This window comes from Odocoileus virginianus, chromosome 22, assembly GCF_023699985.2.
Source record: "Odocoileus virginianus isolate 20LAN1187 ecotype Illinois chromosome 22, Ovbor_1.2, whole genome shotgun sequence".
In the NCBI taxonomy this organism is placed as follows: domain Eukaryota; kingdom Metazoa; phylum Chordata; class Mammalia; order Artiodactyla; family Cervidae; genus Odocoileus; species Odocoileus virginianus.
This window is the reverse complement of record NC_069695.1, coordinates 34,186,228-34,200,314: the sequence shown is the minus strand read 5'-3', so window position 1 is coordinate 34,200,314 and position 14,087 is coordinate 34,186,228. Positions and strand designations below refer to the sequence as shown.

The window sequence follows — 14,087 nt, the reverse complement described above, 5'->3', positions numbered from 1 at the left end:
TTTTTCCCTTATATTTGTAACTGGAGGAAATTGCTTTGCAATGTTGTATTGGTTTCTGCCGTACAACATGAATCAGCCATAGGTATACATATGTCCCCTCCCTCCCAACCCCCTATCCTACACGTGTAGGACATCAGAGAGCACCAGGTTGAGCTCCCTTCATCATATAGCAAGTTACCACTGACTGTCTATTTTACATATGGTAATGTGTATGTTTCAGTGCTACTCTCTCAATTTGTTCCACGTTCTCCTACCCACACAACATCCACAAGTCTGTTCTTTAAGTCTGGATCTCTATTGTTGTCCTGCAAATAGGCTCATCAATACCATTTCCCTAGATTCCATGTGATCAATATTGAGTGCAGAACTCTCACAGCATCATCTTTCAGGATTTGAAATAGCTCAACTGGACTTCCATAACCTCCACTAGCTTTGTTCGAAGTGATGCCTCCTAAGGCCCACTTGACTTCACATTCCAGGATGTCTGGTTCTAGGTGAGTGATCACACCATTGTGGTTATCTGGGTCATGAAGATCTTTTTTGTACAGTTCTTCTGTGTATTCTTGCCACCTCTTCTTAATATCTTCTGCTTCTGTTAGGTCCATACCATTTCTGTCCTTTATTGAGCCCATCTTTGCATGAAATGTTCCCTTGGTATCTCTAATTTTCTTGAAGAGATCTCTAGTCTTTCCCATTCTATTGTTTTCCTCTATTTCTTTGCATTGATTGCTGAGGAAGGCTTTCTTATCTCTCCTGGCTATTCTTTGGAACTCTGCATTCAAATGGGAATATCTTTCCTTTTCTCCTTTGCTTTTCATTTCTCTTCTTTTCAGAGCTATTTATAAGGCCTCCTCAGACAGTCATTTTGCTTTTTTGCATTTCTTTTTCTTGGGGATGGTCTTAATCCCTGTCTCCTGTACAGTGTCGCAAACCTCCGTCCATAGTTCTTCAGGCATTCTGTCTATTGGATCTAGTCCCTTAAATCTATCTCTCACTTCCACTGTATAGTCATAAGGGATTTGATTTAGGTCATACCTGAATGGTCTAGTGGTTTTCCCCACTTTCTTCAATTTAAGTCTGAATTTGGCAATAAGGATTTCATGATCTGAGCCACAGTCAACTCCCAGCCTTGTATATGCTGACTGTGTAGAGCTTCTCCATCTTTGGCTGCAAAGAATATAATGAATCTGAATTTGGTGTTGACCATCTGGTGATGTCCATATGTAGAGTCTTCTCTTGTGTTGTTGGAAGAGGGTGTTTGTTCTCTTGGCAGAACTCTATTAGCCTTTGCCCTGCTTCATTCTGTAATCCAAGGCCAAATTTGCCTGTTACTTCACGTGTTTCTTGACTTCCTACTTTTGCATTCCAGTCCCAAAAGGACATCTTTTGGGGGTATTAGTTCTAGAAGGTCTTGTAGGTCTTCACAGAACGGTTCAACTTCAGCTTCTTCAGCATTACTGGTCGGGGCATAAACTTGGATTACCGTGATATTGAATGGTTTGCCTTGGAAACAAACAGATCATTCTGTTGTTTTTGAGATTGCATCCAAGTACTGCATTTCAGACTCTTTTGTTGACTATGATTTGTTGTTGACTATGACTATGACACTCATCTCACACACTAGTAAAGTAATGCTCAAAATTCTGCAAGCCAGGCTTCAGCAATACGTGAACTGTGAAATCCAGATGTTCAAGCTGGTTTTAGAAAAGGCAGAGGAACCAGAGATCAAATTGCCAACACCCGCTGGATCATTGAAAAAGCAGGAGGGTTCCAGAAAAACATCTATTTCTGCTTTATTGACTATGCCAAAGCCTTTGACTGTGTGGATCACAATAAGCTGTGGAAAATTCTGAGAGAGATGGGAATCCCAAACCACCTGATCTGCCTCTTGAGAAACCTGTATGCAGGTCAGGAAGCAACAGTTAGAACTGGACATGGACCAACAGACTGGTTCCAAATAGGAAAAGGAGTATGTCAAGGCTGTATATTGTCACCCTGCTTATTTAACTTATATGCAGAGTACATCATGAGAAATGCTGGACTGGAGGAAGCACAAGCTGGAATGAAGATTGCCAGGAGAAATATCAGTAACCTCAGATATGCAGATGACACCACCCTTATGGCAGAAATTGAAGAAGAACTAAAGAGCCTCTTGATGAAAGTGAAAGAGGAGAGTGAAAAAGTTGGCTTAAAGCTCAACATTCAGAGAACTAAGATCATGGCATCTGGTCCCATCACTTCATGGCAACTAAATGGGGAAACAGTGGAAATAGTGGCTGACTTTATTTTTTAGGGTTTGAAATTCACTGCAGATGGTGATTGCACTCTTGAAATTAAAAGATGCTTACTCCTTGTAAGGAGAATTATGACCAACCTAGATAGCATATTAAAAAGCAGAGACATTACTTTGCCAACAAAGGTCCATCTAGTCAGGCTATGTTTTTTCCAGTTGTCATGTATGAATGTGAGAGTTGGACTGTGAAGAGAGCTGAGCACCGAAGAATTGATGCTTTTGAACTGTGGTGTTTGAGAAGATGCTTGAGAGTCCCTTTTACTGCAAGGAGATCCAACCAGTCTATCCTAAAGGAGATCAGTCCTGGGTGTTCATTGGAAGGACTGATGTTGAAGTTGAAACTCCAATACTTTGGTCACCTGATGCAAAGAACTGACTCATTTGAAAAGACCCTGATGCTGGGAAAGATTGAGGGCAGAGAAGGGGACGACAGAGGATGAGATGGTTGGATGGCATCACCGACTCAACAGACATGGGTTTAGGTAGACTCCAGCAGTTGGTGATGGACAGGGAGGCCTGATGGTCTGCGGTTCATGGGGTCACAGAGTCGGACATGACTGAGCGACTGAACTGAACTGATGTGCTCAATTGTGTACGACTCTTTGTAGCCCCATGGACTACATAGCCCACTATGCTCCTCTGCCCATGGCAGTTTCCAGGCAAGAATACTGGAATGGGGTGCCATTTCCTACTCCAGGGAATCTTCCTAACCCAGGGATCGAACCCGCATCTCTTGCAATCTCATGCATTAGCAGGCAGATTCTTTACCTGCCACCTGGGAGGCCCCATTTCTCAATTCCATATATATGCTTTAATATATGATATTTGTTTTTTCTTTTTCTGATTTACTTCACTCTGTACAACAACCTCTAAGTTCCTCCATCTCACTATAGGTGACTCAAATTTCTTCCTTTTCATGGCTGAGTAATATTCCATTTTCTACATGTACCACAACTTCTTTATCCACTCATCTGTCCAAGGACATGTAGGTTGCTTCCCTGTTCTAGCTACTCTAAGCAGTGCTGCAATGAACACTGGGGTACATTTTATTTTGAATTATGGCTTTCAATTTTTGAATTGAAAAAATTCAATTTTTGAATTATGGGCTTATGGTGTATAAGCCCAGCAGTGGGATTACTGGGTCATGTGGTAGTTTTATTCCTAGTTATTTAAGAAATATTCATACTGTTCTCCATAGTGGCTATATCAATATACATTCCTACCAATAGTGCAAGAGAGTTCCATTTTCTCCACATGCTCTCCAGCATTTCTTTTCTGTAGATTTTCTGGTGATGGCCATCTGACCAATGTGAGGTGATACCTCATTGTAGTATTGATGTGCCTTTCTCTAATGATGAGTCATATTTAGCATTTTTATGTGTTTATTTGCCATCTGTATATCTTCTTTGGAGAAATGTCTATTTAAATCTTCTGCTTATTTTTTGATTGGGTTATTTGTTTTTCCAATATTGAACTGTATGAGCTGCTTATATATTTTAGAGATTAATCCTGTGTCAGTTGCTTCATTTGCATTTTTTCTCCCATTCTGAGGGTTCTTTTTTCGTCTTGTTTATTGTTTCCTTTTTGTGTAAAAGCTTTTAAGTTTAATTAGATCCCATTTGTTTTTATTTCCATTACTCTATGAGGTGGGTCAAAGTGGATTTGCTGCAATTCATATCAAAATGTATGCTGCCTACATTTTCCTCTAAGAGTTTATTTTTCTTTTTCCTACAATTTTATTTTTTTCCATCTATTTTTATTAGTTGGAGGCTAATTACAATATTGCAGTGGGTTTTGCCATACATTGACATGAATCAGCCATGGATTTACATGTGTTCCCCATCCCATCCCTCTGGGTCATTTTATAATTCCTGGTCTTACATTTAAGTCTTTAATTCATTTCCATTTTGAGCTTATTTTTGTGTATGTTGGTTAGGCAGTGTTCTAATTTCATTCTTTTACACATAGCTGTCCACTTTTCCCAGCACCACTTATTAAAAGAGACAGTCTCTTCTCCATTGTATATTCTTGCCTTCTTTGTCAAAGATAAACCCATGCACCTGTGGGCACCTTATCTCTGGGTTTTCTATTCTGTTCCACTGGTTTATTTTTATATTTTGTGCAAATACTATACTATCTTTAGGACTATTGCTTTGTAGTACAGTCTTAAGTCAGGTTGATTCCTCCAGTTCCAGTTTTCCTTTTCAAGGTCACTTTTGCTATTCAGGGTCTTCAGTGTTTCCATGCAAATTCTGAAAGTTTTTGTTCCAGTTGTGTGAGAAATCCCACTGGGAATTTGGTAGGGATTGCATTGAATCTGGAAGATTGCCTTGGGTAATATAGTCATTTTCACAATATTGATTCTTCTAATTTAAGAACAGGGTTTCTCTGAAATCTCGGTTGGTAAAGAATCTGCCTGCAATGCAGGTGACCCCGGTTTGATTCCTGGGTTGGGAAGATCTGCTGGAGAAGGGATAGGCTACCCACTCCAGTATTCTGGGCTTCCCTTGTGGCTTAGCTGGTAAAGAATCTGCCTGCAATGTGGGAGACCTGGGTTCCATCCCTAGATTGGGAAGAGCCCTTGGAGAAGAGAAAGGCTACCCACTCCAGTATCCTGGCCTAGAGAATTGCATGGCCTGTATAATCCCTGGGATTGCAAAGAGTTCATGTAGGTCCATCTAGTCAAAGCTATGGTTTTTCCAGTAGTCATGTATGGCTGTGAGAGTTGGACTATGAGAAAGCTGAGCCCAAAAAAACTGATACTCTTGAGAGTCCTTGGACTGCAAGGAGATCCAGTCAGTCCATCCTAAAGAAAATCAGTCCTAAATATTCACTGGAAGGACTGATGCTGAAACTCCAATACTTTGGCCACCTGATGTGAAGAGCTGACTCATTTGAAAAGACCCTGATGCTGGGGAAGATTGAAGGCAGTAGGAGAAGCGACCACAGAGGATGAGATGGCTGGATGGCATCACTGACTCGATGGGCATGAGTCTAAGTAAACTCTGGGAGTTTGTGATGGACAGGGAGGCCTGGCGTGCTGCAGTCCATGGGGTCACAAAGAGTCGGACACAACTGAGTGACTGAACTGATGCTTATACCAAAACTAGACAAAGATACCAAAATAATTAATGACCAATATTTCTGATGGACAGAGAGGAAAATTCCACAAAAAATTAGTAAACTGCACTCAGTGATACATTAAGAGGATAACACGATTGTGGTTTTCATTCTGTCTGCCTTCTGATGGATAAGGATGAGAGGCTTATGGAAGCTTCCTGATGGGAGAGACTGACTGAAGGGCAAACTGGGTCTTGTTCTGATGGGCAGGGCCATGCTCAGTAAATCTTTAATCCAATTTTCTGTTGATGGGCAGAGCTGTGTTTCCTTCCTGTTGTTTGACCTGAGGCCAAACTATGGTGGAGGTAATGAAAATAATAGGGACCTCCTTGTAAAGGTCCCATGCATGCACTGCTGAACTCACCACCCCAACCCTGCAGCAGGCCACCACCAACCCACACCTCCACCAGAAACTCCTGGACATTCATGGGCAAGACTGGGTCAGCCTCTTGTGGGGTCAGTCTTCCTTTTTCCTGGGTCCTGGTGCACACAAGGTTTTGTTTGTGCCCTCAAAGAGTCTGTTTCCCAAGTCCTGTGTAAGTTCTGGTGGCTCTGTGGTGGGGTTAATGGTGACCTCCTCCAAGAGGGCTTATGCCACACCCATGTTTGCTGCACCCTGAGCCCCTGTCCATGCAACAGGCCACTGCTGATCCATACCTCCGCAGGAGACTCTCAAACACAGTTCTGGCTCACCTTTGCTTCACTGACTATGCTGAAGCCTTTGACTGTGTGGATCACAACAAACTGTGGGAAATTGTGAAAAAGATGGGAATACCAGACCACCTACTTGCCTGAGAAGCCTGTATGCAAGTCAAGAAGCAACAGTTAGAATCTGACATAGAACAGACGGTTCAAAATTGGGAAAGGAGTACATCAAGGCTGTATATTGTCACCCTGCTTATTCAACTTCTACGCAGAATACATCATGCAAAATGCTGGACTGGATGAATGACAAACTGGAATCAAGATTGCTGGGAGAAATATCAACAGCCTCAGATGTGCAGATGATACCATTCTAATGGCAGAAAGCAAAGAAGAATTAAAGAGCCTCTTGATGAGAATGAAAGAGGAGTGAAAAAGCTTGCATAAAACTCAACATTCAAAAAATGAAGATTACAACATCCAGTCCCATCACTTCATGGCAAATAGATGGGGAAAAAGTGGTAACAGTAGGAGATTTCATTTTCTTGAGCTCCAAAATCACTGTGGACTGTGCCTGCAGTCAGGAAATTAAAAGACCCTTGCTCCTTGGAAGAAAAGCTATGACAAGCCTAGACAGCATATTAAGAAGCAGAGACATCCCTTTGCCAACAAAGGTCCATGTAGTCAAAGCTTTGGTTTTTCCAGTGGTCATGTACAGATATGAGAGTTGGACCATACAGAAACCTGAGTACCGAAGAATCGATGCTTTAAAACTGTGGTGCTAGAGAAGACTCGTGAGAGTCCCTTGGACAGCAAGGATATCAAACCAGTCAATTCTAAAGGAATTCAACCCTGAATATTCATTGGAAGGAGGCAAAGGAGAAAGTGACTTAGCGTGCATGTATGCACACTATTTGCTGAAGCTCCAGTATTTTGGTCACCTTATGTGAAGAGTCGACTCATTGGAAAAGACCCTGATGCTGGGAAACATTGAAGGCAGTAGGAGAAGGGGACAACAGAGGATGAGATGGTTGGATGGCATCATTGACTCAATGGACATGAGTTTGAGCCAACTCTGGGAGATGGTGAAGGATGGGAAAGCCTGGCATGCTGCAGCCCATGGGGTCATAAAGAGTCAGACATGAGTGAGCAATTGAACAACAACAAACTTTTCAGAATGAACGTTAAGATCTGCATCATACTACATACAGTTGACTTTGAACAATATGGGATTTGAACCGTGTGCATCCTCTTACACAGTTTTTTTTTTTTTTTTTTCCCAATATCAACTACTATAGTCGTACACTATTTGCAGGGCTTCCCAGGTGGCGCTAGTAGTAAGGAAACCACCTGCCAATCCATAAGACATGAGAGACATGGATTTAATCCCTGGGTCAGGAAGATCCCCTGGAGGAGGGCATGGCAACCCACTCCAGTGTTCTTGCTGAAGAATCCCACGGACAGAGGAGCCTGGTGGGCTACAGTCCACAGGGTCACAAAGATTTGGACACTACACTGAAGTGACTTATCATGCATGTACGCAGATTATTTGCAGTTACTTGACTCCACACAGGCAGAGCAGCCAGAGACACAGAAGGCACACTTCAATTTCCATGGAGATTTTCAACCATGGCACAGGGTGGGCACCCTTAACCCCCATGTGTTCAAGGGTCAGCTGCACTATACTGCTGTATTTAAAGCGGATAACCAGCAAGGACCTACTGTATGGAACTCTGCTCAATGTTATGTGGCAGCCTGGATGGGAGGGGAGTTTGGGAAAGAATAAACACATATATATGTATGACTGAGTCCTTAAACTCTTCACATGAAACTGTCACAACATTGTTAATTGGTTATTCGAAATAAAAGTTTTTTTTAAAAAATGAATAAAAAATAACAATAGGAAAAAAAGTGGTATGAACTGCAAAGAGAAAATTGGCCTTGAACATTTCCTAAATGCATGCCTTAACATTTGATATTCAAATCATTTTCTCTTGAAGCATCTAGTGGGACATTTTCCTTTCTCATTTTCTTATTAACTGCTTCTGCTCTTCTAGAAACACACTTTTCAGTGGCCTTGTCTGTAATTTGATCAGGTCACCAAGAATGTTTTCGACTTCTTTAAATTCAGTATCTTCATAAATTTTTAAATTTTGCTTTACACTCGACATGCATTCTAATTACATGATATTGTTTGGGTTAAGCCAAACCACTCAAGTATGACATTGACTCAATGAGGCAGAAATGAATATTAGTGAAAAATGGGGAAGGGCTGTTTGAGTAGTCACTAAATAATTTATTCATTTGTGAATATTTTTTTTTTGCTTCATTAACCAACCTCATAAGGTTGAAGATTTTAATAATCAACAGTCGCATAAAGAATTCCTTGTACTTTTGATTTATATTCTCAGTCCTAATCCCGTAGATCGGAAAAAACCAAAGATAATGAAGTCAACATTCTTCCAAAATGAAGAGTAGAGCTGTGAATGGCTTCTCAATTGCTGAGCCATTTAGAGTTTGCCAGTGTTACTAATGATCTGAAAGAAAATGAAAGCCATGTTGCAGTTTGTGAGAGTAGACCTTTGAGCCAGAGGTGCGGAGTTATCCATAAACTGCAAAATAGAATGAAATCACAACCTCCCTCACCCCAAAAGGAACTGAAGCCCTTGCCCCACCCTTTCTTAATTCCAGTTTGAGATGTCAGTCAGCATCTTGGCAGCAAAATCACAAAATGTTACACCTTCTTATAAAATTTTATAACGACAGTCAGTCGGATACTGGGTATCTACATAACTGGGAGGAAAATCCCTTAAATTTTCTTCCATAAAGATTTGTACTAGGCAGAGAACAGACTTGTGGTCGCCAGTGGGGAGGATGAATTGGGAGTTTAGGATTAGCAGATGCAAACTGTTATGTATAGAATGAATAGAAAACAAGGTCCCACTATATAGCACAGGAAACTATATTAAATATCCTGTGATAAACCATAATGGAAAAGAATGTGAAAAACATGTGTATGTATGTACATACTTATGAAAGTCTTAGTTGCTTAGTCGTGTTCAACTCTTTGCGACCTCATGGACTGTAGCCCGCCAGGCTCCCCTATCCATGGAATTCTCCAGGCAATAACCGTGGAGTGGGTAGCCATTGCTTTCTCCAGGGGATCTTCCAGATCCAGGAATCAAACCCAGGTCTTCAAGTAGATTCCTTACCATCTGGCCCACCAGGGAAAACCTAATATATATAACTGAATCACTTTACGGTGCAACAGAAACGAAAGCATGGTAGATCAACTATACTTTAAATAAATATTTGTACTAGGATTCTCGAATGTAAAGGAAAAAGTAAAATTTAAAGTTGGTTCATTCAGAGACCCAAACTCCTCTTATGTCATGATGCTTTCTTAATCCACTAAGAATTTCCCAAAACAGTAGCTATTAATGATTTGCTTGTTCAGTATTCCTGTTTGCAAGCATGGCATCCCTGCCTCTCCCTTTCAGCTGTTTTATCTGTGTCATGATTCTGTGAACAGGAGAACAAATGGCAGCCAACTCCCACTAAAAAAAATCAAAGCTTTGAAAGGCCATGGCAGAAGTGGAGAGACGTTTCTCTCAGATGTCAGAGTTCTTGAGTGCCTCTCTTGTCTCTGTCCTAATTAAATTCCCAGTGAAGCTATTCGCCTTTTATGGGACATTTGCCTCCTGGCTGACAGAAGTCCTTTTCTCCCTTTGGGAGAGAGGGTGGAGGAGGATGGATCTTGACTTGTCTTCATTATGCCTCAGAGAACTAGAAGGATGAAGTAACACCCCTCGTTTTAGTTTAGGAAATGAATCTTACTATCTGAAAAATTATAATACAGTTAGGAAAAAATTCTGTTAAAATACTTTCAAGTTCTAGAATCACTACAGTTTTGGAGCATGCCTTTACTTATGTGCTTAAGAATATTTTTCAAGGATTTTAAGTTTATTACTGTAAATTTAGTAATTATAGTAATTGCCTGATGAGAGGTAAGAATATAAAAATGAACTCCTAGGTATATGTGTGTGCTCTCAGTTGCTCACTCACGTCTGACTCTTTGCAGCCCCATGAAGTTGTAGCCCACCAGGCTCTGCTGTCCATGGACTTTTCCAGGCAAGAATAATAATCATATAAAACACAAATAATTGAAGAGTTTTAAATCACTATTTTTCAGTAAAAATTTCTAAAATGACATCAAAAAGTAGACTTATATCATTCAGTTCAGTCGCTCAGTCGTGTCCGACTCTCTGCGACCCCACAGACTGCAGCACTCCAGGCTTCCCTGGCCATCACTAGCTCCCGGAGCTTGCTCAAACTCATGTCCATCCAGTCGGTGATATGAGCATATGATTATTTTATGCAAATAAATACTGGAGTTTTTATTGGAGTATGATTGCTTTACACTGTTGTTAGTTTCTGCTGGACAACAAAGTGAATCAGCTACATGTATACATATCTCTCTCCCTCCCCTTCCCACTCCCACCTTTCTAGGTCATCACAGAGCACTTGGCTGAGCCCCTTGTTTTATACAACAGCTTGCCACTAGCTGTTTTACACATGGTAGTGTATATATGTCTGTGCTACTCTCTCAATTCACCCCACTCTCCCCTTCAGCTATTTACCAATACCTAAAGCAGCAATCCAAGTGTTTATGCTAATCATATATATAAAATACACTTCTAAAGCGATATACTTCTAAACTTCAGTGTAGTCAACCTGGTATACCAAGCATTGGCCTGAAACAAACAACAAAAATACCCAACTCATATCCCTGTTGTGCCACTTATAAGCTATTGACCTCTAAACGTATCCTTGAACTCCTGGGGCCCTCACTTTCCTCTGTTCTAGGTCGTGAAGTTTGTAATCTGGGGTCATTAGCCTCATCATGTAGGCTCTGCTCACTTCTGAATTGGTCAGGTCCAAATGCTTTGTTAACAAATGTAGCAAATAAAAAGTGTTCGTGATTCCCATCATTTTCCACTAGTCTAGATAAATTCCTATGCGTTGAAGATGGATTTAATATGTACTTTTTGGAAAACTTAAATATTAAGGTCTTCAGTGTCTTTCTACAGGAAGAAGCAACCACCAGAGTGGTTGGACCAGAGTCTAAAAAAACCTAACTGTTCTTTTCCCATCATGTCACTTGTCTATCTTTCTGCTGCTACTCCTACATCACTTCAGTCGTGTCTGACTCTGCAACCCCATAGACGGCAGCCCACCAGGTTCCTCTGTTCCTGGGATTCTCCAGGCAAGCTATCTTTCTGAGAGCAGGTGTATTTATTTGATTAAGGGTATCAGTAGCTTCTCATGAAAGAATAGCCGAATTAAATCAACTAATTTATTTTGTGCTCATGTTCAAGATACTAGGAAGAAACTTATTTGTGTCTCATTCTATGCTGATTGTTTTCTAGGACCCACTGATCTCAGCATGAAGAGGCAGTTGGCAACCAGCTCAGGATCATCTAGCAGTTCAAGCTCCAGACCTCAGCTGAGTCCAACTGAAATCAACGCAGTGAGACAGCTGGTTGCGGGATATCGAGAATCTGCCGCATTTTTACTGCGTTCCGCAGATGAACTGGAAAATCTTATTTTACAACAGAACTGAGTCCGACAACGATCCTCTTCACTGAGGTCGAAATTTGCAGTTTCCACTAATGACATTTTGATTTCCCAGCAGAGATGCATCTGGTCTTAACTGCACAGTCTTAAGAGAAATACTTCCATTATGCCACATTGTCCTTGATCCATAAAGTGATGTGTTTCGGTGCTTCAAAGGAACCCTGGCCTCTGAAGTACTTGAGATACGTTAATGTGTCCAGCCTACTGCTTTTTGTTTCGGGTGTGCCCGCAAAAATATCTGGGGCAAAAAAAAAAAAAAAAGAGGCTGTGTATTCCTAATTCAAGGATAAAACAGAAGAAGCTTGTGGTATAAAAAATAGTTCAAAGTCCAGCTGACATATTAGTGGAATTTGCTACTGACTTACTGGACTGAAAGCTGCAGTATCTGGAAAAAAAATAAAATAAAAGCCAAAATTTCTTGTTGCTACAGGATATAGCAATGAAAAGGATCTTGTATTTTAAAAAAAAAATGTAATTTTTATAAAAAGAAAACTTGTTTTTTCATTCAGAATTGTCATTTTTACTTTGGTAACTTTTTCATAGGTCCTAAAAGAAAACTGTTTTGAGAAACTACTGTAAGTACCTTTTCCACATCCCTTTGCCTTCTCCCCTTTCCAAATTCTTTCTACAAAAATAACACTTGATGCTGGGGAAAAAAAAAAGATTCCCTTACCTATGTTCTTTAAATCGTCACATCAGGAACTACTTCCAAGAGAAGCTTGCATTCTGCACTCATGCTGCTCTCAAGCATTCCACTCAGCACTGCAGCTTTACCATAGCGGTTTCAACACAGAATTTTTTTAATATTCAAAAGAGACATATCATTGAAAAAAAAAACACACCTTGATTTCTTACAGCTGCTCTCCCCGGATTGCCGCTGCTGTCTTACAGGCATCCTTCTAGCAGCCACTGGATGTTGATGACTGAATGTTAAAGAGGTTGCAAGTGACAATCTGAAAATTTGCACTCGTGTGTGTTGCTTTCTTTTCTCTTTCAGGAATAGTTTCCAAAAAGAGACATTACCTCTCCTGAAACGATTTGTATAATTTACACGTGTAGGTAAAAATGATGTAAAGGACTCTCAGTGGAGACAGCCGCAACTTACAATGAACTGTCCCCTCCTCCTCTCTCCCATATTTGACCTCCTTATTTTATAGTGTTGGATACACATGAATGGCGTTCTCTTTGTGCACTGAGGCAAGTCTATTTTTAAAATATTTAGGGAGGAGTACATCCGTTTACGCTTCTTGTACACTTTTTCTGTTGTTTAGCCTTGGTTGGATTACAGATTCTTTGTGCATTCCTGAATTTGCCTTATTTCATGTAAAATTTATGTCATTTGGGTTTTGATAAGTTTAAGGCATCAGTGACATTTCTTAACTACTTGTTACATATAGTTTTTCAAGTAATGACTGTGGTTGTGACCAAGTAATGTGCACTTTTTCTTGTAACTGTGGACATTGCTATGCTTTTTTCTTCTAGTGTTTCTAGAATTATGGTTCCTTACAGTTATGTAAACAAAAAAACAAACAAAAAAAAACCTTTTGTGATACTGTTGGTGAATATAATGTGAAAATCTTATTGAAATATGAGTATTTTGGAAATACATAGATGCACAAACATCTTTTAAGGTGTGGATTTAGAATTTGCTTATTTAATTGAAAATTCAAAATATTGAGGGCTGGTATAATTTTCTGTTTTGTTGGGTTTAATAAACAGATTTCTGTGTTAAAACAATGATTGTGAAAACTTATAAATTTTCTTAATCATATGAAATATTATTTTATATCTACATTTAACACAGAATTGACAATTCAAATATATTTCAAGAGCATCCCAAGGTCCCCCAGAATCTCCATATGCAGGCTAGTAAATAACTTATTCCAAGAAGGAATAAAGCAAATCAGCAAACCATATGTATTTCATTTGATTAAATATGATTTAAGAATGTATCTTTTATTCCCCATTTTAACATGACTAATCTGGCTCTTTAATTCATATTTAGCATTTTGGGAAAAACATACCAGTTTTAAGTCCCTGTTTTATGCTTTGGGATTTGTTATTGAATAGTATTTGAGGCTTTGGCATGGTTACTATTTCAAAAAGTAACACCCAGGTTTGGGTTCAACCTATATATAAAAACCCATAATAGTGATCCTTATTAAGCACTTTGATTGGAGAAGGCAAGTGCCAGCAAGGTGCTTCTGTTTTCATTTCATTTTCAAGTTATAACTCCCACACCCATCCACAAAGAACTAAATCCCCCCATGCCTTCTGCTTTTTGCACATTTATCTAAAAGAATAAGAGCTCCAGGACTCCCACTGTTTCCCTAGGAGAGCTCTGAGGACAAAACCATGTACCACTTTGTAACTTGTACCTGAAAAGCACCCTGGT

General features: G+C 40.0%; 1 protein-coding gene across 11 annotated transcripts in view; it reads left to right on the top strand.

Moving 5' to 3' along the window:
* The window catches only part of NOL4 (nucleolar protein 4), a 691,960-nt gene extending 678,692 nt beyond the window's left edge, over positions 1–13,268 (top strand). For all 11 annotated transcript variants that reach the window (XM_070452829.1, XM_070452828.1, XM_070452838.1 and 8 more), the window contains one exon: positions 11,485–13,268. In XM_070452829.1, the coding sequence (XP_070308930.1) occupies positions 11,485–11,678 (194 nt within the window). In that variant the 3' untranslated portion in view covers positions 11,679–13,268. The remainder of the gene's footprint in view (positions 1–11,484) is intronic.
* The last annotated feature ends 819 nt before the right edge of the window (positions 13,269–14,087 follow it).